Source organism: Ammospiza nelsoni, chromosome 1, assembly GCF_027579445.1.
Source record: "Ammospiza nelsoni isolate bAmmNel1 chromosome 1, bAmmNel1.pri, whole genome shotgun sequence".
NCBI lineage: Eukaryota > Metazoa > Chordata > Aves > Passeriformes > Passerellidae > Ammospiza > Ammospiza nelsoni.
Genome location: NC_080633.1, coordinates 133,595,443 through 133,620,033, shown reverse-complemented (window position 1 = coordinate 133,620,033; position 24,591 = coordinate 133,595,443). Strand labels below are relative to the sequence as shown.

The 24,591-nt window shown below is 38.5% G+C and overlaps 1 protein-coding gene across 3 annotated transcripts in view; it reads right to left on the bottom strand.

The window, feature by feature from the left end:
- TRIQK (triple QxxK/R motif containing) overlaps positions 1–24,591 on the bottom strand; it is a 58,046-nt gene that overhangs the window by 29,222 nt on the left and 4,233 nt on the right. For 2 of the 3 annotated variants that reach the window (XR_009420027.1, XM_059488941.1), the window contains exons 2-3: positions 19,491–19,604; positions 11,060–11,140 (exon numbers count right to left, since the gene is read on the bottom strand). Coding sequence is in view for 2 of the 3 variants with exons in the window: in XM_059488941.1 (XP_059344924.1) it covers positions 11,060–11,120 (61 nt within the window). In the remaining variant the exon portion in view is untranslated. The remainder of the gene's footprint in view (positions 1–11,059; positions 11,141–19,490; positions 19,605–24,591) is intronic. The other variant, XM_059488932.1, reaches the window with a different exon arrangement.

Below are 24,591 nucleotides of genomic sequence, written 5' to 3'. Positions count from 1 at the left end.
TAAGAAACTGCCTTCTATTTCCTGTTATGTTTCTTTATGAACAATTTATACAGTTATGGACTGGATATATATGGACTGTGTCTTTCCCATGTGTTTACTTTGGAAGTTCCAAAAGGAACCATATTTGTCTTAATTTGTGTTCAGCTCTTCTAAACAAGGCTCTTCTTGGTCTTCCCTAGTAGTTCTTTCAGCATTTCTTCACTTCCAATTCATCTTTCTTAAACACAGATGAGCAAAACAGTACTCAATACTTCAAACTCAGAGTCCCCAGTACCCTATTTAATGGCTTCAATATCTTTAATCATTACTTTAAATACATACAAGGATGAAATACACTTTTTTCAAGATCATGAGTAATCACTAGGAGCAAGGGAACCTTTCCACTAAGATGTCCAGCCAATGAATTGATATCACTGGTTGTGAACTTGCTGGTCATCAACATCCACAATTGATACCACTTTGGCCATAAACAAAAAATTGTGAAGAAACATAATTAGCTTTTCCAGCACCAAAATGTTATTCATTTTATCTTCACACTTATGGATTGGATTTTGCTCCCAGTTACAAGGATAAGCATCTGAAATAACTGCTAAATTCAGTAGTGTGATACCTGTCCCAAATTTCTACCACGAGAGAATCCAACCTTCCTACTCATGGTCTCTTGACTGTAGGAAGTGTTTCTCTGCAGACTAAAAATTACCTGAAAGGTAGCTGAATAAAGCAAAAAAAAAAAATTATCATTAAACTATACTTTTAATTTCTCTTTTTTCATCTGGGACAGAAATAAGATGAGGAAGACAACCCTCTGTGGGATACATTTTTTCTGCTTTTGTAAGAGCTAAAATGTTTTATTTTCCCTCTCTGAGGAATACATGAAAGCATTTCCTTCTTTGTCTTTTCATGATGATTACTCATTAGAATTTGATAATTTTCTCTACACGAACATGAGTTATATTTTTTTCTTCCATTAAATCATTTGGATAGAAGCTCTTCCATGGAATATAAATGCTACAAGGTCTGTGGTTTTCAAAGCTGCCTATCAAGACACACAGAGCCTCGTGTATCACAGACATGAGTCTTTCTTGTAACTTTACCAATCTTTTCCATCTGGTATTGTACTTAACAGGTGGATTTTCTGAGACACTTCACACTATGAAGTATGTTAAGGATTGTACCTTCAGTTCTATTTGATTTGCAATTTATTCAATGTTTCTCTCTCTGCATTCTAGTTTGCACAGTCCTCATCTATTCCAGAAAAGACAGAGAGGAGAGCAGCTGATCTTTTCTGTAAAAGTATTTCTTCAGAGACAACCCCACTAGTTGGGGGTTGCCATTTCCCTCCACTTCTTTCCACTGCTTAGCAGGCAAAACACCACTGCACTACGCCTGAATGTTCTGGAAAAGGCTGTGCCAAAAACAGGACTGCATTCAGGTTTTGTTATGCCTTCCACATGTAGGAAAGGCAACATCATTGCTTACTGAAGACAGTGTAAAATACCTCTAAAAATATGTGGATTTAACCTATTGTAGTTATTATTCATAAAGTAACATGGCCTGTAGGCCTGATCTGACCTACAGAGGCCACTGGATTGAGATCAAAACTGATTCTGAGAAAGCGAGGGAAATTAACACAGGGCACAAATCCTTCTTACGCTTCCTAATCTGTTCAATCTGCATGTTATATGGAATAACAACTCTTCCTAAACTCAGCTGACATGTGGCTCAGCTTTGCAAAGTGTTCAACAGCAATACTGGCTTATGGCACTTGCTGGCCTGAGTTTTGCCACACCAGTTCCTGCAGTGTGCTGTCCTGGCTTTGATGTGTATTAGCTGGTGCAAGCACCCAGATGATGAAGCAGATCAGGGAATTCACTCAACCTCACAAACTGCTCAGCACATGTTTTACTTAAAGCTGGATCAAAATGGCATACAAACAGCTCTGCCATCCCAGAGGATGGTAGACTATACACTGTGACATGGTGGCAGGAACAAGGAGAGAGAGGTAGGCATTGTTAAAGGTCACTTTGTAATGTTGAACTGTACCCTCTGAATATCAGGTTGCAGGTGCACCAATATATTTAGACAACGGGAACTGGAATTAAAGGGTACGCTCACTCCAATTGTTACAACAGTCTCTGACACGTGTCCACTGTCACTCTCTCCCAAGTAATTCCTACACGTGGCTTAAGTAGGAACTGAAAATTGCCTGGAGCAATTTTCTATAAGCAGAGTGCAAGCAGCCCCTCGGTTTTAGGGATAAAAGAGTTTAAGGTTATTCGATCTCTATGCCAGAAAGCAGTACAATTCTTGCTTAACCTACAAGCGCAGAAATGAATCATCAGCCCAAAACTCTCACCATTCACCTGTTAGAACAGAAGCCTGTAGAGATTATTCTTACACATCTCCACTCAGTGCTTGCAAAAGGCCCTGCTTACATTCTACTTTAACTTAAAACTTCTCCCTGCTCTTCAGTTCACAGTGACTGCAGATCCCTCAGGCCAGGTCTAAACTGACAGCTCAGACTCATTCTGCCTGTAATGTGAACTAGTAAGGTGCAAGCAGGAGATGCATTGCCACAGTACACAGCATCATGGCCAGGTTAATTAGTGCTGATAAGAGACAGATCAAGTCAAGGATTGTGCTCAAGAGGCCCAAAGCTGAAGAGTTTAATGCACAGTGTGAGCTCAGACTTACTCAAAACAGCTTCACTAAATCTGGGCCTCTTACCAGTATGCTGTAACCTTGAGCTGAAGGGACTAGTCTATTGCTGAGACACTGTTTCACTCCATATGCTAGTTCATTATCCAGCTCCTCTCTGTTTTGACTGCCAACAAATAATGATGTTTTTCAACACTTCTCCACTAGGAACTGAATGCACAAACATCACATCATAAATGCCACCCAACATCTGCCAGGCAGTTACCAACTTCCCATGACTATCACCTAGGCTGAACCTGAGCAAGTGATTTACTGACAATCTGTGTCACATCCTCTTACCTATCACACCCTAGATCATCCAAACACCAATGCTTATGAATGGCCCACAGGTATTCGGTTAAAATATCACAAGAAATTATTTCTAACAAAAAAACTCCCTATGTATTCTAAAATTATTGTTACTTAGGTTATGTAAAACCAAATATTGCAACTGAAAATATCAGTTTTGGTACAAATCTTACATCACCAATGCAAATATGCTGATACTGATAAGATATTCACAGAAAATAAATGAACGAAAAGCCAGGCTTTTTCACTTTGCCTATTTAACAGGCAGTTAAAATTCTTGAAAATACTATTGCTTACTCTATGAGTTATTCTAGAACAGTATCAGTAGCTTAGCTGAGCAAAATCCCTCAGCTGGTCCCATAGTGAATAGGGTATCTATGTAACTGAGATAATGACAAGGACTAGATTTCAAGTAAAGTATTTCAAAAATTAAGCAACAGATTAGTGACTTGCTTTAGATTATCTGCAAATTTATTAAGCAAAACCAGAGTGCTCAATCAGGGGAAATTATTTGTTTTCTCACATTCCACTTATTGTAGAGCTCTTCGTGCACTTCACGGTGCTTTTCTGTACTGATTCAACATACTACACAAATGAAATATCTGAAAATAACTTTGAATGTGTGAATACTTTCAATAGTGCTTATTTTAATCAGCCTTAACCATCAAATAAAAGCTAGTCACATTATGTTTGAGATTTCTGTAACTGTAATTCAAATCAAGCAAATGCCTTTTCTTATTTTCATTCTAGCAGTTTGAGCTTCCTAAGACCATTCTCCTTCTGCCCTCTAAGTTCTTTTCTTATCCAACACTTTAAGCCTGCAAGCAATATGTAGAGCTGAACAGACAATCCCATAAATAGTTCAAGACCTTGAAAAGCACAATGCAGCCCGTTCCTAATTTTCTTCCAAAATAAGGCACAATACAAGCAAAAGCTTCCACTGAAAAGAAAAATATTTTTAATGCAATCCAGTTACAGAAATCCATGACAACACGCAATTAATGGACTGCATGATAGCAATCGCTAATGTGATTCATTACATTCAATTCATTACAAAAGCCAGATGACTATTCTGTGGTCATGCTTTTCCTGAACATGGACATCTAACACATTCTTTCAAGGCCATAAATAGGTGCAATACCTGATGAACTATGTAATGCATGTGGTCACATCCTGAAGCATGAAATACAAAAATCCCTTCAGTTAAACCACTTGACTTGATCCAAGGTGACTTTTATGTCTTTCTTCTTAGACCAATGCCCCTGCAAAACTTGTCAGACTCTGCTGCCTTCATTCCTGCTAGCCCAGACAGGGAGGAGCAGCAGAGACCACCACTTTCCATGGTAGGACAATGGCTGGACAAAACTTAAATGCACCCAAAAAACCCAGAGCCACTTTTCATAGCATTGTAGCTAAAGAAATGCAGTTACAACTATGAATTATGTTCACCTTAAATATCTATTAAGCACATCCTGAGAGATGTATCTGTGCTGAGCAGTTCATTCTCATGCCTGTTCCACTGCTTTGTTATGATGAAATGAGAGGAAATCCAATTTGTAGTTCACTGCCCAACTCTCCTTGCATTTATATTAATGCAATAGCACCTACAAATATAAGCACATGCACCACACACAGAGAATGTGCATATGTGAACACTGTACACACCGAAAAATTATGTCTGGGATTTTTTAGAAATGGGTGCCTAAAATTAGATTTACATATTCACACTGAGATGAGAGTACTTTGAAGTCCAGCTTTCACACATGAGCTAAGATTTTCAAAGCCTGGTGAAAGAATTTCTAAAAATGTTAAACTGCTCTGCCTCTGAATGTAATATATACATGCTTACATGTGTCTATAGTGAAAATGTTATGTATTTTGTAAAGGATTATAAGAGTTTTTTCTCGGTTGACTTTGACTACAGAAATGAATTCATTGAAGAATTGAATGAAGGTGAGAGTAAGTACAAACACAAATATATAACATTGCAACAGCCCTGTAGACACCGCACACCTTACAGGAATTGCAAATGCTTTAAGTAACACCATGCTGAAAGCCAGTTCAGCAACTGGAAACATGTCAAATTTCACTCTCATTTACACCTATACCAATTTGTAGCAACTCCATTGAGTGAAACAGTGATATTGTTGATGAGATTAAAATAAGAGCAGTCTATGAGCCTCCATCTGTATATGAGTACTAAACAAGTGTAGTCTGAACATATAGTAGAAGTAGTATAATCAAACAAGCTCAAAGAAACTTTGCTGTGGAGAAGGGATGGGAGCCAAGAGTTTAGATACACAACCCTTCTCCTTAGCTTCTCTTCAAGGTGTGTGAACACATTTCCACAGTCCTCTGGATCTGCAGCCACCCCTCCCACTCCTGCTCAGACTGAGTCTATGTCTGCCCAACAAATGAAAACTAAATAATATCCTCACATATGTAAGTACATATCCAGATCTGCCATCACCTTCTATGCTCTCAGCCAAGGCAATAAAACACAGCTCTGCAGCTTTGGACTTACAAAATATGTGATCACAAGCTGCATGTGCTTAAAATTCGTCATCAGCCTTCACAGAACATATTTAAAAACATCCCAATCATCACAAAATGTGGATCAAATTAGTATAGCCAGACTAGGCTTTGCTTCACAGCAGTGTTTTCCTCAGCTGCTCCTGCTTCAGTTTCCAGAAAGTGATTCCACTGGCATAAAATTAAAATCAAAACAGCACTAACTGACCAAAGGATATAGTTTTTTTTTTTTGACACCAATTTCATTCTTCATAAAATCTCCTCCCAAGAAAAAGGAACTACACATGGTATCAGTGGCCTATTGCTGTGAAGTATACAACTCAAATTCCAAAACTTGCCAACAGTCACACATAATAGCAAAAGGAATGGGTTTTTTCCCTACTTTTCTTTATTATGTGCTTAGTAATAGATTTTTATTAGAAAAATTCAAGACAGCAAATGTAATGTTCCATATGCAAAAAAAAAAAAGGTACACCAGAACTGCTATTTCTGGTTTTCTTTTTTTTCCAATATAAATAAACAGTAGGAGAAGACTTTCTGAGTAGCCAATATTTGTTTCCCCTCCTTTCCTTTCCCACAGTAAAGAGGTGACTGACATTAAAAAAAGGGAAAAAAACTATGACTAGTTAAAAAAATAGACTGGAGAAGTTTTATTCCATTGACATCTGTCCTGCTACATCTTTGCTTATGGCAGAGGAGAGCAATCTCAATGATGTAGATGTTGCCTTCTGGTTCCATCCCTTTTCCTAACAGACAAAAGATAGGGGAATTGCTGTTTTGTGAGAAATGGGGAAATTTTGAAATTTTCCGTACACATTCAAAAATGTCCAAACATTTTTTGCTGTTGCTATTATTTCAGAAATTATATCTAAAATTTTCATTCTGATAAGCATTTCCTGATCCAAAACAACCAAATTTCATGTCAAAGTATGCAACATATTTCAAATAAAAGCATCAAAATGTAACATTTTCCCTCTTTTAAGCTGAAAAGGAAGGCTGATAGTGGCCAGGTTTTTTTGAGTATGCAATGGCACTACTCAGGACAAGGAAGATAGAGGCACACTACGTTCATAAAAACACAGAGAAGGTAAACAGTAAAAGAAAACAGAAAAGTTGAAGTGGTAAGAGTAAAGACAACTCTTCACTAGTAGGGTAGGTAGAAATGGCAATCTGCCACAAGAAGGGCTTCTCTATGGAGACAAGAAAACAGGTCCATGCTCCAGCTGGTAGCTGGAGGTGGAACCCCAGAGATGTTCGGGCCACCACTAGTCCCCAAGCCCTTCTCCATCTCAGAGCTACAGTGACATCACAGCCTCAGCCCTAGGATGAGGCACCTTTCTTCTGGACAAGTCAGTGTTCTCCACACCACAGACCTATGTCACAGCATATGTCACAGCTGAGACATTCACGATACACAGAGCATCACCATGCAATGTCAGAAGGCTTTTAGCATCTGCCCATACAGACTAACATCATATCACTTCAGAGGGCTGCAAGTGTCTGCCCTTCCTGTTCTTTAGCCCAACCTTTTATACTTTCACCTTACATGCATTGTACCTGTGTGCCTTCTGTTCCCTTTGGTGACTGGTCAGTGCAGCTCAGCACTCCATGGCTCATTGCTGTCAATGCTGTTCACCTGCTTCTCACAGCTGCAGCCCACTGGGGATGAGGCTGGCTGCAGCCCCACTCCCAAATACCACAAACTGTGTGCCTACATACCTACAAAGGCCCAGCTTTACCCACAAAGTTTTATCTGTTAGTTCAGGTGGGCACTGCTCTTTCTCCTCCTCCGCTGCCACAGCAGGACTCAGGAGTCCTACCCAGTCCCCTTCCCTGCCCCATGGCTCCCCATGCGTGATGCCAATGAACACCACCTCCATCACCAAGTCACCGCTCTCACTCTACCAAAGTGAGTAGCTTTGTGCTTTCCAAAGCAAAAAGAGAACACATTTTCATTCATAACTTTTACTCCTTCCCAGGGGATGTGAGGAGCCTTATTTGCTCCAAAGAACCCCCGGGCTATGCCTGTATAAGCTCCAGCTCCAGATCAAGCTGGCAAGTCAGGAGATATAGAACAGACAATAGGCAGACCTTTGAGTCTACAAATTGAAGGTTGAATGATTGGCAAACAACCTCTCCTCATGAAAAATTATGCTACAGCAACACAATAGTAATGGGAGCCAAAAGTATGTCTATTCCTGATTTGTAGACCAGGTTTTAGTTATGCTATAATCCTCTCAGTATGCCTGCTTAGGATCCCACAATCACACAAGTCATGAACACTACCCACAAATCCTGCAGCTTCCATGCCGAGCAAGTGACACACCAGATGAAGAGGGATGGAAAATATACATGTGGAATTGTTCTGGGAACTTAAAGCACACATAACAGTAAACAAAGCAAATATGGTACAAAACCTGTTGCTATTTTCACAGCATTTGTGGAGCTAAGCTGCATAAATGCAGAAGGATGCATACTGCCTCACACCTTTCCTCAGATTCCAGCAAATTAAGCACAGCAGCACAAACAGCAGCAGGGAGAAGGAAACGCTCTGCAGAAGAGCTTTCCGTTTGCTGCTGCACTACAGGTACATATTTGGGTATGTGAGTGAGAGATGAGCAAGAAGTATTAAAATTACTTTTCCTCACGGTTTCTTCTACAGCCTTGGTTGCTCGTGGAGATTTGAACAGGGAGAGATCCCTTGGTGCCATCCTCCCTCCTCCAGGTAGAGCTAAAGCCAGTTTGAAAAGGTTGCTGTGGTTGTCCCCTGTCCACCTGGGGCAAGCCTTCACAAAGCCATTGCCACTTTGGTCTGAAATAACTAGAAGGCTCTCTCTGCTCCCCACTGAGAAGGCAGTGCCACTGTCAGATACTGGAGCACTAGCTTAAGTGGCACTACAGACAAATTTTGGCTGGTGTCAGGAGAGATGGCTGAAAGCCAGCTGACAGGGAAGAACAGTATCAATCTCTGTGCTGGGGGAATCCTCTGAAAATGCTACTGAAGCAAACAGCAACTGCTAGTGGCATAGAGGCAAACAAAACACGAGTGATCCTGTTCTCATGGAGAAGAGAAAAAGGCAAACGGCTGAACTGAAGTAATCAACATGAACTTGAACCATGGCACAGGGCAAACATGTGGCACACCGTATGGAAACTCAGAACAAAACAGAAAGCTTGGAACAAAATGAAATTAAAAATCTGCTTCTATTTCAAATTTCTCCACTAAACATCTAACTGAAAATTGTGTTGGAAGTTGATATGACTTTGTGACATGTTGTTCCTTGAAGGCTGCCATTTTCCATCAAAAAAAAGGTATGAAAAACGTTTCAATCTGGTTACCTTCTATCCAGCCAGGCTAGAAAACATTAAGTTGTAAGCTAAAAAATAACATCACACCATTAGTCAGCATGAAATAGCTGTTCAGCCAGCATCTATCATAATGTTTTCAACAATTCATAGATACCAAATGCCTGGAAAAGAAGGCCAGTAATCACTCCAAGCATGGATTTTGAACTTTAAATGCATTTGATGAATAAATTTTTTTTAAAGACAGGCCCTGTGCAGCCTCACTTTGCTTACTGTTTCTAGATATAATCTACCTTAGAAAAGGTGACCAAATGTCCATCTCCAAAACAACAGAGCCTGGGTGCTCTGTGTTCTGAGGGATCATCTGTTGAACAGCTTAACACTAAAACATCCCTGCAAAAGTACCTAAGTGTCAAATCTAAGTCATAAAGAATGACTGCATTTAAAACAAAATCTTTCTGTGTAATTTCTAATAAGTATTTGAATGAAATCAGGCCAAGGAGAATCAGGAAGATTTAAAATGAAGAATCTAGAGCATCTCTCCTGTGAGGAAAGACTGAGAGATCTGATAGTACTTACCTAGGAGAAAAGAGTAGGTTCAAAGAGGATTTCATCAGTGTATAGAAATACTTGACAGGAGGGTGCAAAGAGGACAGAGCCAGGGTCTTCTCAGTGGTGCTCTGTCACAGGACTAGCAATGGGCACACACAGAAACACATAAGAAAAAAACCTTCTACTTTGAGGATAGTCAAATACAGGAAGAGAGGTTGTGGAATTCCTATACTTGGAGATATTTAAAAAACATCTGAACATTGATCTGGGCAACCAGCTCTAGGTGGCCCTGCTTAAGCAGGGCAGATGGATGAGATGACCTCCACTGGTCTCTGTCAACCTCAACCATCCTGTGACTAATGGATGAATTATTACCAGTTATGCAAAACTACATAAGAACAAAAAAATCAAGCAGTAATGACAAAAAAAACCCACTAAAACCCAGAAAACAACACCACTTTTATATTCATTAGGGCAATATTGGATTGTATTTGTCAATAATACACCTATTTGTCCTATAATACACCTAATGGCATAATGAGACTACAGGGCTCACTCCACCAAGCTCAGCTACCAGGCCAAAAGACAGCCCAAAATGGTTACACATAAAACTCAAACACACCTGCAAAACTTGAGTTTTAAATCATATCCACACATTTTCAAACTCACCCTCTTACATCAATTAAGTTCAGAGAGCTGATTTCCATTGGCAAACGCTATAGTGCTAACAGTGAATGACCAGAGTAGGAGCTGAAACAACCATTATCAGAGCAAAAGGCAGAGCACTGTCTATTCATGCTCTCTGTTCTCTAAGGAGTATTACAATCACAGAAACACCTCCTAAGTTATGTAGTTTATTTGCCTGCCAGCATGAGATTCTTCCCTACAATAATTTTTAACACTTGTTTTCACCAACTTAAGAGCAATGTGTCTAAAGAAAATGAGTTTACTGTGAATGCACCCCCATAACCCTAGCTCTTTCACCTTGACAATGTATGTTGTAAACAACCTTTTTTCCCCCAGACACTTGTTTTCTGCATATTTAAACAGATGTGTGGGCTTAGTAACTGTAAAACAAAGTCATTTACTTAAATAACTGTGTACAGATTAAAGTATTTCATTTTATATATAAACTTTCAAAATACTGTGACTCTTTTATATTATTTAACATACAGAGACAGAATCCTCATATATGGATTTCAAAAATAACTCACCTTTGCGTTTAAGCAAAGAAAGAGGGATTTGCATTTGCAATGTATCTACATGAAGGTACATGTGTGCATGCACATATTTTGTATACATTTACCTAAATAAGTATTAGTCAAGGATAGAAAAAGTCCTAAGGAAAAAAATTACCATGTTTAATACATCCATTAGTGTGAGAAATTAAACAGGAGAATCAGGAAAGTTCCAACAGGTCAGAAACATTGTGAAGCCACTTTGCTGCAGTATTTCCCTAGTGTTTCCAAACACACAGCATATACTTTATCTGAAGTCACTCAAAATACTGTCTTCAGAAAGCTGAATGACTTACTCAACAGCATTTATAAAATGAAGTTTTTAAAGAGGAATGCTACGTTTTGTTACTAATGGGCCTTGCTGGGAAAAAAAAAAAAGTTATGTTTTTATTTTAAGCACACAAACTTTTCTTTCAAACTCTTACCTATTTGTTTCCTGTACTGGTCAACGGGAGTCCTTGATGTGGAGGCATCTTTTCTACCCATTGTTTTCAATCCAAAAATCACTGTCAGTATCAAAAAAACCAAACAAACAAACAAAAAAAAACAAACCAAAACAAAAACCACAACATTATTCCTAAATAAATTACTAACAAAATCAATTGCTTATAACATCAGAAAAATGGTAACAAGCAACATTTACATGATTACACACAAAGACATAAGCCTTCCCAGAGTACAATGAGACACTGGAGTTAATCATCACTATTCTGAAGACCATTAGATACATTCTAAACATACCTTTTTCTCCATTGCATGGGTTATTAACATTATAGAATGCCTGTTAGTTTGAATGAAAATAAAGAAAAAAGAAAGGATTTAAAATTATTACACTGTAATTCAGCATTTGGTACCACTGTAATTCAGCATTTGGTACCACGAATTATATTCCTATATAATTTATTTCTTTAATAAACCAGGGAATGAATGTAGTATTGTGAGCTGTTTCCATTATTGAAAATACATTTACACCACACTTAGGAGTCGGAGGCAGGATTAGTCTGTGTGCATCCACAGGTGAAACTGCTCAGGAAAACCACCTGCAGACAAGCAGATACTTAAAATACAGCAACCCCACTCTCTCTTATTTTCCTGCCATGGGCTCTAGATATCTGTGAATGAATAGAAAATGGAGAACAAAAGTGAAAGCTGGGGCTGTATGCATTTTACACCTCTCAGGCATGGTATTGATAGTTTAAATTACCTTCATTGCATTTCAGTAACAAGCAGCCAGATTCTTGAATGGGATTCTCATGTTGCACAGCCATGTTGCACACATCCTCACAAGGAGGTGACACTAGGACTGCACAAGGAACTGCATAATCATCCATACAAAGATGTTCCTTCTGGTATACTGGCGTTTCCACACCATTCTTGTAACTGAACAAGCATAATCTGAACACTGCTCTAGTAAATTCCTGATGTATCTTTTACCATTCAAAACCTTATGGTTTTATATTCATCCCTCACAGAGCTGCCTCTCAAGTGGCAGATACTACAAACACACTCATTTCACCTCTTTTTCCCTGGTTATGAACTAACTGGCTGTTACAGTCATGCTTATTGCTCAAAACACTGGGATCGAACCATTTTAGCTGGGCTGGAGACATTACTCACCACAGTGATGATAAGCCCCACCATCTGACTCCCTCTACAACACAAGAGTCCAACATAAACACCCACACTCATGAGAGGCCTGATGTTTTCAAGAAGTGTCAGATTTACTGTTCAAGCACTGAAGATGCACAGCAGCCAACCCCTGCCTTTTCCCAACTGGCCCTGGTGAGAAGCATGCCAAGGGCAAACTTCGGCTGAATCATCCTGGGTAGCCACAAACCATGTGCAGATCGTGCACATATGGCCATGGAGTTATCTGCAAGAGTTGTACTTTTCTGTCAGGCATAACCAGCTGTGCTACAGCAAGACAAGAGTCCCTGGTTGCTGCCAAGGCACACTTTCTGGGAAGTGCAACCCTGGAAGGCACTGAGATGCCAAATCACGGCCCAAAAAGCATGCCATGGCACTGCTGAACACTACTGCCAGCATCCCAAATTTATTTTCTCCATAGCCTCAAACATGATTTAAAATATAGCCACAGAAATGATGCCCACTAGTTATTTGTGCATTTTAACACCACAAAGTTTATTATTTTATTTTTATCTGTTCTTCTATTATGCTTCACAGGATTGGGATGTATTTCATAACATTCACATCACAATAATTAGAATGGAAAAATAAAAGTACAATTTGAACTTTCAGCTAACTGAGGAGGTAACAGATACATTTTTACGCTGCAAAACTAGATATTGGCTTTTTTATGCCACTGCTAAGAGACTGTTTTGACTTGCCTTTTGCAATTTCCATAGTATACTAATGGTTTATAACAAAACATCAGCTGTGAAAGATGTTTGCAGTTTTAGCAATGCCAATACAACAGAAGAAGAAAACACAGGCAAAGATTATTTCCTGACTTAAAATAAGCCACAGAGATACTGGCATTTGCCTGTGTGGCTCAGTGTCACCAACTCTGGCATCTAGAACCTTGAGTCCTCTTTGTTCTTCAAAGGGATGCAATCATCATCATTCATTCCCACTGCTTTGATGGTTACATAGCAAATGCCTGAGAAACCCATGGAGACACTGGCACACAGAGCCCAGGGTCTAATAAGACAGCTATTTGCATAGAAGATCAGCCACAATTTAGAATGTGTTGTGATAGATGTGGAAAGGGAATAACAGATCTATACTAGCATGTTTGAAACAGATTTTTTTCACAATTTAATTCGTTGGGGACTACGGCTCATCACCTTCTCTTGTAAAGAATCCCACATTCTTGGGCAACTTGCCATGAGGTAGATTTAAACTAAAATATGGATTAATAAGAGGTAATATTTATTATCTATGAACCTTGCTGTAGGAGTGGTTTTCAATGCAACTTTCTAACCATTTTTTGATTTTAAAAAAGCCTGAAACCTTTGCTGAGTTACAAAACTAATCTTCCCCATTTAAAATAGGAGTGGTCATCCTACAATAATTGGTGATCTTTACTGTAAAAGAAATTTACACTCAGGTCTCTGACCCTTTTGCTGCTTCTGACAGCAGCAAATGGAGGATCTTCTGGAGATTCCTCCTGTATTTCTTTGCCAAACCAAAGGGGTAGGCAGCACACCATGCTGCATCATGCATCCCAAGCCTCAAATCCCTAAAGTTTTAATGACCACATAACCATTTAAAAAACCATGTAAAGGAGCTTATCACTGCTTTTACTGAAAATACTTGACAAGTAATTTCAGATAATATGAAAGCAATGTGAGCTGTCCTCAACTTTCAAGCTTTTATAAAAGATGGTCTTAAGAAAACAAAGTGAGGCCCCAGTGATTTTTGTTTACTTCTGCTTCAGAGATGCTACAAGATTAAAAGACATCATTGTTTTTGTGGTACCCTTCACAATTTTTTCACCCCCTTTGGCTTTCCCTCTAGTAATTCACGTTTGAAAATTACTCATTCTGAAAAACTGAAAACTCTTCTTTTACTCTTAAGCAGTGGCTGATAAATTGCTTGTTATAACCTCTAACTGTCAATAGCATTTGGTGAGATAAAAACCAGTCCTAAACATCCACTCGAGGTCTGGCTACACTTTAAATCCCAATTCACTGTTCTTGATGTATACATAGCATTTTCTGCACCAGTTTAAAAAAATTGAAGAAATTACATTAATTAAATAGAAACTTACTATAAATTACTTTAGATATACTAATAAAAAATAAGAATAGGATCTATATATACAGAGATTGCACTTTGTACATTATTGGTGCAATACAAATGATTAATAACAATGATAAGCCTTAAAATGTATATCAGTGCACACTCACAAGACATGCATATCTGCATGTGTATAAACTTTCCCAGCATGATATCTGACAGTATGTCTGCACTCTCCCACTAGGTTGCCCAAATATTAACAGTGGGCACATTAAAGAAATAATCAATGAAATTACTGGTTTTGTAGCTGAGATAATGTTAGTCAGCTGAGAGAAAAGAAATATAACTTCAGGACAGGAAAGAACCACTACAGAATGTAAAGCTACTGAACCAAGTCTTTGGCATCTGTATATATGCAGAAGTTCCTCATCTTTAATTGCAAATAGATATCCACCTTAAACATAATTCTTTTTTTATTTGGTTTGTTGGATGTAATGCAGGTTGATCATCTGAACTCATAAACTGATTCATTTTAAACATGATTCAAAGATGCCATGAAAACTTACTGATATTGAAGGAACTGGTCTTCTCCGAGTTAATTCCATAGCTGATAGTTTAATAACTAATGGATGGTAAAATATTTGCAAGTTACAAGAAAGCAAAAATAGCCTTTTATCTACCTCAGGTAAAATTCAAGGAGCACATCAGATCATCTGGAAACATCAAGTTATCTCAAAGAACTGGTAGCACTACATTTAAAGTGGGAAGCCATCTGCACATAGGTATTTTGGAAATTGTTGCTGCTGGTTATTATAATTGGCTTTTTTGTTATTGTACTGCTAAAGTACAGTAACTAAGGTCTGTCTACACAGCAGTGGAAGCAGCCTAGAGCTGCTAAGATAATGCAGATTAATTATTTAGCTATACTGTAGCCAAGAAAAAGAATTTAAAAATTTTTACTACTATTACTACCTTAAAAAACAAAACTTCTACAAACAAAATACATTCATGTTCTCTTGGTAAGCCTTACAGTAGTGCTCCATTCCTCTGGAAAGTCTCTCTCAAAGAATGAGACTATTATTTCCAAGGAAAGAGTCCCCTGCCCATGCTGCTTCTTGCAGAATCTATCTCTGCTTTATCTGGGGATTTATTTATTCTTCTGTTAATAAAAGAAATGCAATACTTCTTTACTTAATTTAACCTTGAAAGCAGCAGAGGTGATTTAAATTTAATTAAATTTAGGAAAATTAATCAAAAACACAGGATCCATAACTCCAGTCAGAACAGATATTAAAATAATTTCAACATTCTACACAAGGAGAAGAAACACTGTATCACATCCCAAGATTCAAACCATATCGGAACTACAACTTTTACTCAGACATATATGAGGCTGTTTCATAGCTTCATGTAAACACTAGGAACAAAACACACATTGTTACTTCCAATTAGTACCCTCTGCACTACAGGGAAAGGAGATGCTCTGTTGTTTTTTAGCTATACAATACCTACAAACTGCATGAAATAAGCTCTGCATTTATTTAACAAAAGTAATAAACAGGTAATAGTTCATAGGAATTTTGAGCATATCCTCATGAATATTTCCAAATCCTAAAGCAATATATTCTGAAAAACTAATTTAATCAACAACCCAGATTAGTCCCTAAATTTCAGGAACATAACTCAGACACACAAGCTACACAGGAGGTCATCTCCACTCCCTCTGCAATGGGCAAAGAAAGAAATGCAATAGTTAGGAGTCCAAATCACCTCTGGCAATCTTGCTTTCTTGTTATGTTCCTAATTCTCTTCAGAGTGCCTAAAATTTGGTGGGATTATTTATACCCAAATATGTGCATTTTCTCATCTAGTGAAGAGTCTACATAATTTTGCTAAACATGGAATGTTTTTAAACATCTGAAGAGTTGAAAAGATTATCCTTAAATGTACTCACAGCTAGGAAAAGAGTGAACATTTCAAGGGTGGCAAAACCTGAATAAGATTTTTTTAAAAGGACTTCATATTTATGTAAAATTGCTTTCTTAAGCAAAAATAGGCTATTAAAAATGTTAAAAGGTTCCTTCCATTCCCAGAAGATTATAGTTTGCCTCTGCTTCTACAGGATGAAAATGCAGTAGGCCAAAACACACTTATAAAAGCACTACTTACCCAGAAGAGATCTATTTCGCAATGGGTATTATTCTTACTATAAAAAATAGGAAATTTTGCAGAAGAATATTCCTAACTGTAGTGATTCTATACACCTTACATTTTATTTTCATTATTAGGTTGTTATGCTTTCAGAAGAAGATTCCCTACTTACTTCAGAGATGTGTAGAGCTATAGCATGTGTGAAACATATATTCAATTTAATATGAAGATAGATCTTCATCTGAATGAATTTAAAATTCCTAATGTCCAAAGAGGAACTTTCCCCCCCTCATTTTTATTAATCTATGATAGCACTGATGTGTCAAGAAAATATCCTTAAAGAATTTCACGAAGGGGAAAAAGCACACACATTTCTGCCTTGCCAGACAGTTCAAAATGCAGTACTTCACAGAGAAAAGAGCAATCTCCACTAAAGGGAAAATTACACAATAATTGACACCATATTTCAGAGAAACATTCTTCAAAATAATGGAATCTGTCTAAACATTTTTTGGGGGAAAGAGAAGGACATGGGACTATGGTAGAAATCAGAGCTAAAATGGATAGAAGAATGCACACCTAGACCACCCCATTGTCCAGAGGCAGATCCACCAAGGATGGATACAGCTTCCATGGGAGCACCTGCAGACGCTGTACAGACACCTCTGTGGCACGAGGTGTAGGGAGGATGTCACCACCATCACCCCACAAAACAGAGTGAAGCACAGCTCTCTGCCTCAAGAGTCAGAAGTTCATAGAGACAAGAGCAACAATGAGAAACAATTATTTGCCCTGTCTCAGTAATTGACATGTCAGCAGAGGACACTTCTGCAGTTTAGTTAAATCCCAGGAATTTTACTCCCTCTTTGATCCCCACCACATACCCCTTCAGCACTCATTTCCTTTGATGAAGTAGGGACTAACTTAAATACAGTATAAAGCTAGAGGTTAAAGACCTTAAATTTCAAAATCAGCTAAGTCTGCCTAAGCACTTCACTTCCAGTAAGTTATGAAGGTGCCATTCTCAAATGCAATAGTCCCATATGGTTTTACTGAAGTCTTACTCCAAAGTCTCAGAGACTGTTTTGCCCTCCTAGGTGTTACAGCAAGGGAAGAATGACTTCTTTCCCTTCTTCAAATGTGAAATTAAGCCCTCTGCTCTCCCCTCTTTAGTTGTGGGAACTGACAAAAGTTCTATTTTTCCTAAACGCTACTTCTTTCCTGGGACTGCCACAAGCCATGGCCTTGCTATAAGCCTGAATGCTTCAATTACACACACTTGTTAATTTCTCATTTGTAGAGTTTTAAGCTTAGGCTCATTTTTGATGGAAATTAAATTCTGATTTCTTCCTCCAGTGAGAAGAAGTATTTAGGGATTATCCTTCCCTTTAGTATATCCATCTTAAACTACAGTTCTCAAACATCCAGAGAACACTGATTCACAAAGTTTTCAGTATTGCAAAATGGGGTAGTGACCTTTATTGAAAATAAATCTTGTAACTTCTAAAGTTATTCATACACACAAAAAATTTGGAACAGGTAGCAATTTCATATTTATCATGCTTTCATTTCTATGTTGCCTCTCTTTTCACTTGCCTTACCTTAAGACTACTAAAACCAAAATATTTCAGAGCAAATTATTTAAAAGCTGAAATAGTTTTTTAAATATATCCGAACAAGACAGTTTGAAACTGCTGTAATTTTTCCTTTCTTTTCATGCTTACACTGTTTATAAAAAACCCAAACTTTTTAAACCATGTGAGGTTAAGTCTCCACCTAATTTTTCTCCATTAATTCTAACATTGATATCCACTTTCCTTGAATATGCCTATCATTCAAGCAGAAAAGCAACTCTTGGCAAATAAAATTATCTTAATAACTGAAAACCAGAAGAAAAACTAGTCACAAATACATCATGCAGGCACAAAGCTGGCAGGCACACAAATGTGCCCTTCTCTAACATATTTCACTGTATTATCACACCATGTCCCATCATACGACTTCAAGTCATAGTAATTGCCAGAACTGGTGACCATGTTTAGGGCCAAATGAGTGCTTCCCTTCTTACCCTGAGCAAGCCTGAAAAAGTTGAAAGCACTCTACAAATGACAGCAGCAAGTAACACTTGAGTCCACGTAAACCTAATCATAACACTTCAGCAAAACCAAATTATTAGTTCAATTACTAAACCTGGTGTACAACACTACTTAAAGGATAATCCTGGAGGCCCAAGGGCCGGCCACCAGAGCTGTAACGCCTCGGCCCTGGAGAGGCTGAAGCAGGCAATGAGAAACTCCCCTCCAAGATTAGGGTCAGAAGTGCCTCCCTCCCATAGGCCTCTGCAGGGACATGGTAACGTCTCAAGTTCTATTGGTTTGTACAGCTGTTCCACCCCAGTTGAACCCCCGTTCTCACATATCTGTCAGAACTGGCCCGTTTGCTGCAGTTTCCCTACTGGTTCCCCTGGTTGGCTGCCCCCCGCTCCCCCACCCCATTCACCTGTTCCCACTGGTCCTTGACGCTCAGATCGACCCCTTTCCCCCATATAAAACCCTGTGCCCTCAGTCCACATCTGTCTTTGTCCCTGGACTCCCTTTGAAGTAATAAGAAGCTTTCAGATCTCCAAAGAAAGACCTGTCCTTCACCACTTCCATCAGCCACGGTGGCAAGCATGCTCTGGGCCCCGAAAGCGCTGCTCGCTCTCAGAAGAGCCCATTGAAGCTCACCACTTCAGGTAATCTCTCCATCCAGCATTCAAAACAAATGCACATTTTTTTCCTTTCTCTGAAGCTACTGCAGCTCAATAAGTATTAAAAAGGCTGATCTATGAATGAAGAAAAATAGTTTTATGGCAATTTTTTTCTGTTTCACATGCTGTATTAAGCATTCAGGAAAGCAATTCAGCTTTAAAAAAAAAAACAACAACAGCAACATCTAATCTAGTCACCAGGCAAAAGAAACATGAAGTATAAGGAGTTTTAATTTGGTGGGTTTTGTACTCACGTTTTCCTCCATTACTCAACAGCTCATTAAAGACAGAGCAATCACAGAATCGGTCAGGTTAGAAGAGATCACAGTGGTCACCTGGTCCAACATCCCTGACTGAGGAGCGTCTTCCTGCAACACATGGCATAGAACTGCATCCAGATGCAGATCTTCCCCAGAAAGATCAGAACATAAAGCTGGCCTGCATTTCATCAGCCTTAAGACAATGTATCTTTTTTGTACTTTCTTTCTTTTAAATTGAGACAAAAACCAATAAATAACCAGTAGCTAACTTAAGTGTTAACAGAAAAAATGTAAAGTTCACCCCAACAACACTTAATAATGAGCTTAATAGTCAGCCTTAGTGAATACAGACCCATAGATGTTAACAGCAGCATCTTCAAAACCGAGTCCTACTTGGTGTTGAAGGATTAGGCCGTAAGTGGGTGAGAAGTTTAATATGGCTTAAATAACATCAGCTCAGTAGTTTCCCAAGTTGTTCAAAACAATAGCCCAAGCACACTCTCTGCAGATTTTATCTAAATTGCTCAAGACTTGGCTCTCCTGAAAACTACCTAGAGATCCCATTAAAGGCAATGATTTTTAAGATAGAGAATAAAGTAATAGCTTATATGATACCATCTCTTTGGGAGCTTTATGTTGTATTTGGGCAAAAATGGGAGTGTAAGATCATTGATATCTATCTACAATCTGAACTTTGAATAAAGATTGAATTAAATGAATGGATTAAATCAGGCTAATACCTTTATATGCACCAAATGAAAAAATAAGCTTTGATGATCATCAGAAAACCTGGTAAACTGTTTCCTTGCCTCATTTTAAGGCAGAGAAATTTGTGGAGTGCAGCTGGGAAGAAAGGCAGCAAAATGAAAACCCATCAACCAGCAGAAAACTATCAGTTGAAATAGAACGTCATGTGAACAGCTGAAGATCTTGGATGAAACTATTTGTGGAAATGCCTGTTTGGGCTCTTCTCATGGCTCTTCCCACTAATGGGAACAGGGTGGGAGGAGACTACAGCCCCATCTCTTCCCTCTGCTCCTGAACAGCATGCAGGTGTGTGTCATAAGGAAGAGATTTCGCTTCAGGGTTCATTGTCCAGAAGAATGCCAAAAGAAAAGATGACACTGAGACAGAAACATTAAAAAAAGTATTCCTTTTGTTTTGAGTCATTCAGCATGAATGAAATTTTATTTACCATAAAACTAGTAGTAAAATACAAAATTAACACTTTTTAATGGGTGGCTGCTTTAGAAGATGGCTCATTTTTAAGATCCTGAATTCTAATGCATTAAAGGTTGGCCTTTTCTGGCCTAAAAGATACCTCTGATGAGAGATTGCCATATGTCAAACTAGTTACAAACAAGAGAGTTTTGAGACTGCTAAAAGACATTTCTTACAGAATCTAGCCTGAGATAAAACGGCAGATGACAATCCACTCCATTTGCTCACATTTCCTGAGTGCATCTCTCTAAGCACTAGGGAGTCCTTGGGTGACAGGACAAGGGGTTTGCACATGCCCTTGGCTAGAGTCAAAGCAGGATGTGTGCTTCTGCCATAAGGTGTTATTAGGAGAAGCTGATTGCACTGCCTGAAATCCAGCCTTGTAAATGACATACAACAATGAAAAACCTTCTAGAGCATACAGTTAAATGAGTTCAGATCGATTTTCTTAAGAACACACCAGCATCACAAGAAACTAAAGGTCTGTTCCCTTCCTGCTACAATTGCCCAGTCTTGTCACTACTGTATCAACAGCAGTACAGCTCTGTAAGTAACTATAAAAGTTTAAGGAGAGCTGGGTCAACTCTGAAAATGCAGCTAAATTGCCTCCTCTTTTACCTTTCAGAAGACTTTATCCCATGCACTCAGCTTTGCAGCTGCCCCAGTTGTTTCCACACTGACCTATAGATTTATTTTAATAAGATGAGTAAATAAAATGTGTAATAGTATAGTACAAGGGAAACACCCTTCCAGCTCTTCACTACTTCCAGTAATGTGTGTAAATGTGAAGGCTCAAAACCAGGAAAGAGACAAGTTTGGTAAGAGAGTCATCACCCTGGGCTTTTTCCTACACACATTACTCCCTCTCAAGGTCCCCTCAAGGTAGAGTACATATTCTATAGTGCCCTTCTATGGTCACGATACAGAATTGAACCAAGCTTATACAATATACATGACTTCTGTGCAATAAATGACAGAATACAAATGCTTTGAATTCCTTACTCTGCATATATGGCTATGTTTTAGTACAGCATCCACATTTACATCATAATTTCCATGGGTCTATATAAACAGGCATGAAGATAAACAGGCACTCTTCCCATGCAGAACTGTAAGAATTCACCCAGAAGCCTTGCTCTGTAAATTATTTCAGATGTATTTTAATGAAGCCATAAAAGATATTAGCAAGTGTGCCAGGAACTTTAGTTTTAAATTATTATGATCTGTTACTCTAACAGAAGTTATTAGTATTATTTAACCCCACTGGTGTACTTAAAATGAAAATAGTTTCAAGTTTTTTTCAATAGGTTTTGTCTCTATAATATTTTTTCCAGAACACCCTTCCTGTTTAGCCTTCTGGTCTCTAGCTTTGTATACAGAGAAAGACACCAAAATAACCCAGGCTTTCAAATTATCCTATCTTTCAGAATGAAAAGTAAGCATGAATCTAACAATGCTTTATTAACCTTTTCATTCCAAATTACAGGAAGATTAATTCATAAATTAAATAGCATGTAAAAAATTGCAAGGAAAGCAACATCCACCCTTGCTTTTACCATTTCATGATTTCAGAACAAAAAAATCCCAGTAAACTATTAGCTGCTGCAATTCTTAGCAGCACCATAAAAATAATACTCAAATTTGTTGAAAAAACATATTCTTTAAAGCTTTTCAGGCTGCATATATATATATATATATATATACAAGAAAACAGAAACAATGCTTTTTATGTCCTCTGCAAAGGGAAGAAATGACAAATTCAAACAGATTCAGCATAGCCTTGCCTGGGACACTAAACAGTAGGTATGCAGGAGGGCCTCTGCAGCAACCAGGTGGGAGGGAGAGCTAACAGAGCTGGCCAAGGTAAGGCAGATGTGTGGTCAGAAACACCACGGCAAGCGTGAACCCAATCTCAAACCCACCTCCCAAGGGCAGTTCTATGAACAGAACTAAGTCTGTTCAGGACCTTCATCATGCTTTCAAAATTTTCAGGGCATGTTTTCCATCAAAATAAAACTAGATGCAACATTCCCACACCGGTCTTATTATTCAAACTATGCTTCTACCTCTCCTAGGCAGCACGTTCTTGACACTGCCCTGCACTTGAATCCCCTTTGTCTACAGGACCTTCCTCACAAACCTCTCAGTCTTTCCTCAGCCACACCTCTAGAAGATAAGAATTTTCCATTCTGCATACACATCCAGCATTCCTTGCTCCTTGGCACATGCACATGAATTACATTCTAACAGACTCATGTTAACATGATCTCAGCCATGCTCTATCCTTTGCCACTATGCCTGTATGTTTACACACAGACAACTGACCAAAACAACATGCACATCACACCTGATGCGAATGCTGGGACAAGTCCCCACAGGCTCTCAACCATTGCCAGTGGCCTCCCAGCCATTACTTCTGAGTGCTGGCAGCTCAGCAGTTCTTTATCCATTTTATTGTTACTGTACAGTTTGAATTATAGAATTAATTTTAGTTACGTAACAATAAATCAAGGACCTAACCAAATGTTAGCTATATAAATAGTGTGCTTTCACTTTGACAGCCAAGACACAAAAACCAAGCAAGTAATCCACTGCTTCAGGTTAACAATTTCCTTTTGGCAAGAGTCTAACTAATACAAAACTGGTCTAGCAGCAAAGTAAGTGATGCAATCTTAATTGGAGGCAGTGTAACCATCTCCTCACACAATGAGAACACCACACTACTACTAAATTATTTCTATAGCATATATGTTACGTGAGAGATCTATGGTTTTTAATATAAGCTTTTAGGCATGATCACTTCTAAAAGCAGACAAAAGTCAAGAGTTTAAGCAGAGGTGGTGATATGGTAAAGCCAAGCTTGGAAATATCCTCCACACTGACTTGATACAATGACAAATTGAAAATATAGGTAATTTAAAAAAAAAGTTTTAAACATACTCAACTCAAAACCATAGAGGAGTCTCTTCAACAAGCCCTGGGTATCTGAGAGGCTTTAAGATGTTGCTGACCCAGGTGCTTAATCTCCTGCCACAGTTTAGGAGGCTGTATGGAAGGACAAGAAAAGGGGATATGTTCTGTGCCCAGGTCTCAGGATCTGATTCCCAGCCTCCACATCAGCACACAGCCCCCTAAAAGGAATGTGAGCTCAGGTGAGAGAAGTGAACTGAGGTGGAGGTATTGCTCCTCCATACAGACTGCAATCTCAGGGGTGGGGAGAAGCGACCAGGGGCACCATCTTTAACTACAGCATTTAAAGCTTCTAGAGTACATCTGTAAGAGCCATTTGTGAATAAATTTCAGCATAAGAGTTTGTAGAATTGAGAACTTCATACGTAAAGATTACAATGAAAACACAATAGATAAAAGCACAAAAAGCTACACAGGCTGATTGATAATGTAAATGTGAGAGGGAATTATCATGGGTAAACGTAACCTTTTCTTCATTAACACCACACACCACAGCCAGGGAGAAAACAACTGAGACTTCGAAACCTACTACACTTGCAAGCCAATCTGTTTCCCCAATATAAAAAACAGCTCATGACATAAAAGGTTATTATTTTGTTTCACTATTTATTTTATTTTAACAGAAATACATGAGAATTAATTTAGCTTTCTGGCTAGAGGCAAAAAACTACAGACAATGCAACCCCATTTTTAATTTGTTGTCTTACCTAAAACTAGAAATAACAGCATTAAAAAGTGACAACAAATTTGTGTAGAAAATTGTGTGCTTCAGCTTGTCCTCTGGATTTTAACTTTCCAACTATCATTCCCAACACTAACCTACTGCCATCATTTGCTCTTTTCCCCTCTCATATTTGTCCTTTCTGCCCGTGACTTCTCCACCATAAGTTTCTGCTGTCAGAAG